This window comes from Photinus pyralis, unplaced genomic scaffold (genome assembly GCF_008802855.1).
Source record: "Photinus pyralis isolate 1611_PpyrPB1 unplaced genomic scaffold, Ppyr1.3 Ppyr1.4_LG10, whole genome shotgun sequence".
NCBI classification, from domain to species: Eukaryota; Metazoa; Arthropoda; class Insecta; order Coleoptera; family Lampyridae; genus Photinus; species Photinus pyralis.
The window spans coordinates 9,853,132-9,856,286 of record NW_022170250.1 but is presented as its reverse complement, the minus strand read 5'-3'; the positions used below and the strand labels follow the sequence as shown (position 1 = coordinate 9,856,286).

At 36.1% G+C, this 3,155-nt stretch overlaps 1 protein-coding gene across 1 annotated transcript; it reads right to left on the bottom strand.

Annotated features, from left to right (window-relative positions):
- Positions 1–720: 720 nt before the first annotated feature.
- On the bottom strand, positions 721–2,923 carry LOC116161753. The gene is made up of 2 exons (XM_031475218.1): positions 2,131–2,923; positions 721–2,078 (listed from the first exon to the last, which is right to left on the bottom strand). Exons 1-2 carry the CDS (start codon positions 2,717–2,719, stop codon positions 871–873), a joined length of 1,797 nt encoding a protein of 598 aa, XP_031331078.1. The 5' UTR covers positions 2,720–2,923; the 3' UTR covers positions 721–870.
- Positions 2,924–3,155: the final 232 nt, after the last annotated feature.

The following is a 3,155-nucleotide window of genomic DNA, read 5'->3' as shown; positions in this document are numbered from 1 at the left end:
ACTATTGCATTTTAGATTCCCTGCCAATTGTAAGTCGACTTATTGTGTTATTGTATTGCATATCACTGCAAATTATTTCGGCAACTCGACTTTATTCCTTTTGCGTTTGTAATTTTGATACCTTGAAAACAAAAAAACAATATTACGACAGCAAGTCGACATGCTATATCAACATGTTAAGTAAGTTGACTTGCTAAAATGCAACTCAGTACCGGAAGCTCACTGTTGAGTTTTGTAAATAGCTACATGTAGGGTGTACTATACATATAGACGAAAGAAATAAAAAACTCAATTTTCAAGTAACCCGAGTTACTATGTTTTACGATTGCACGGCAGACTAGTTACAGGCGGGTCTAAAGTTTCACCTTGTTCTATGTTTTGTAAGTAGAACCGGGTTACTTTGCCCACATATTTCATTTGAATTCATCATATTTTTTTTTATTAACATTATATTGGTTTATTAATATATACTACACATATACCTAACAAAAGGTGATGTGCATGATACATTTAAGAAACCCTAACGCCTCAATTGCAACTGAAAAAAAAATAAAAAGTAGGTGGGCAAAGTTAAACACACTTTGGGTTTCTTTGCCCACTTCATAAGAATTGTATATTATGGCATAATTAGGCCATGTATGGGTAACTTTGCCCAAGTAAAGTGATTTTAAACTTATTTTAAAGCATAGTTGATTTTAAAAATACACTTTTTCCATCAAAAATACCAATATATTTTGTCAAAACGCTTAAAACTAAACAAAAATTCTTAAGAACTATAAAACAAAATTTAGATTCTAAATATTAAACATAAAATAAAACGTAAAATATCACTCTAAGGTAGGTAGATACATAAAAACAAGGTTCAACATTTTACTTTAAATTAAAACTGGGTTTTATATCACTAAAAATATAAATTCCCCTCCGTTTCTCAGTCCCCTGCGTCAAAACTTGTTTGACATCTGAAATGTTAATTATAGATGTATCCTCCATGGGAGGAAATATAAAACCAGCCAGGCCTTTCTTCATAAACTTCACAAAAAGCGAGTCGTTTTCATCATCTGTTTCTAACACAACTGCCACATAATGGTATTTTAGAAACTTTTTTCCTTTAATCTCTACAACTACGTGGTCGCCAACTTTTATTTGTCTTTCTTCAGGGTCGCTTCTAGTCTGAACTTCTGATTCTACGTCCTCAACTTCAGATTCTACGCTGTCAACTTCAGGTTCTGCATCCTGAACTTCAGATTCTATGGCCGGAACTTCATATTCTACGCTTGTTTTATTCTGGGCAATGGGGAGATCTGCCACTGAAACTGATGCTCCAGGTTCAACGTGCAACATTTTCTTTTTATTCCTTTGAACCCTTTCGCCGCGTTTATTTTGGGATTGCAAAAAGTCTAATAAGGAATTATCAATTTCTCGTGAAACTCTTTCTTTGTACCTTGCTGTGGGCATTTTCTTTAAAACTTCATCAGGACAAAGGGGGACAATTCCAGTCGCTCTAAATCCATTTTTTATATTCTTCTCCGACTTCAGTTCGATCGTCTTTATTAGCTTGGCCAAAAGACCTGGGAAAAACGATTTCTCCACACAGTTTTGAGAGGGATATTTTAGTTTGACATCTTGCAAGATTGTCCGCCAAGCCTTTTTTAAGGGCCCAAAGAAACTGACATCCAAAGGCTGTGTTATGTGGGTCGAATTCGGAGGTAGAAAGACAAAACGGATGTTGTTCCTTTGACAGGCAAGCAACACATCAACATTAAGGTGAGAGGATAAATTATCCCCTATAACAACTTTGGGTCCTTTTAATCTTCTTGCCCAAGGAATCACAACTTTATTAAAATAATCAACAAATGTACCAGCGTCAAACCATCCACTTTTCGTTCTGTTATAAATTGTGTTAGGTGGACCTCCTTCTATCCAAGAACTGTACATTCGCTCGGCTTTGTACACTACATAACATGGCAAGAGTTCACCAGCTGCGGTTGCTGAGAACATAAGAGAAATGGCACTTTTAGTGGTGTTCATTCGTCGTTCGGGATATTTGGTTCCTCGGAAAAATATGCACTTCGTGGTTCCTAAAATATTAAGATTTAGATTAAAAAAACTTTAAGCTATAATAATGCTGACCTGGGTTATCGCTTAGGTTGGTCTCATCATAATTCAAAATATTTTGAGGAGGAACATCTTGCAGAGTCGTCTCTAAATTTTGAAAATAACTTTCAAACTCTTCTGAGGTTTTTTCAGCGCGGCATCTTTTAATATTCTGGCAGGTCCTTTTCGTTAGTTTGGTTTTGTTCCTCTTCAAGAACAAATATACCCAGTCTCTTCCTGGCAAATTTTCTTTAAAACAAGTCAGAGAGATCCCCTTTTGGTCCAGATAATTTCTAACCAGCATTCTTAGGTCTAGTTCTGTCATAGGACTCCCAAATTCTGCACTTGCTATTAGGACGTCCACTAAGCTTCTTTCTTCTGCTTGAGAAAGACTCTTTGGTCGACCAACATCGCCGGTGTGTATATGTTTCATTTTATTCAACAACGTCCTTCTCGGGATGTTGTACAGGGTTTCAGCCCTCCGACTGCTCATCCCCTCTTTCATTGCTTGCAAGGCCCTTTCTAATGCACTAGCTTCGTAGTCCATATATTTTCGCGCCCCTAGCCGTCTTTTATACTTTCCCATTGCTGAAATAATTATGTCGATGCTATAAGTTACGATCATTGACGTATAATTGTTTGAAAATAAATCTTAGGTTTCATCACAAAATTGCGGATAACATTGCCCACTTTTATTTTTTCAAATTTATAAAAAAATAATTTTTTAAATATTAATCTGTGGATATATTGAAGTAATTAATGGTCATATAAAACTACTGTCAATAGCTCAAAACTACAACCCAAATACGTATCCCGCACCAAACCTTACAATTTACGTAAAAAATAAGACAAAAAAGAGTAATATTTACCTGCGAGCTATGTGTCACCACGCGCACTCGAGAAATGCATGTGAGCAGTTTTACACATGCTATCAACCTTGAACATGCATACCCCCACGCATTCACCATTGCCACAGTTGCCAAATGGATAATTTCGAATTTTTTAAATTGCCTAGCATGTGGGCAAAGTTTGGCTTAATGGGCAAAGTAAGGCGATTCTAC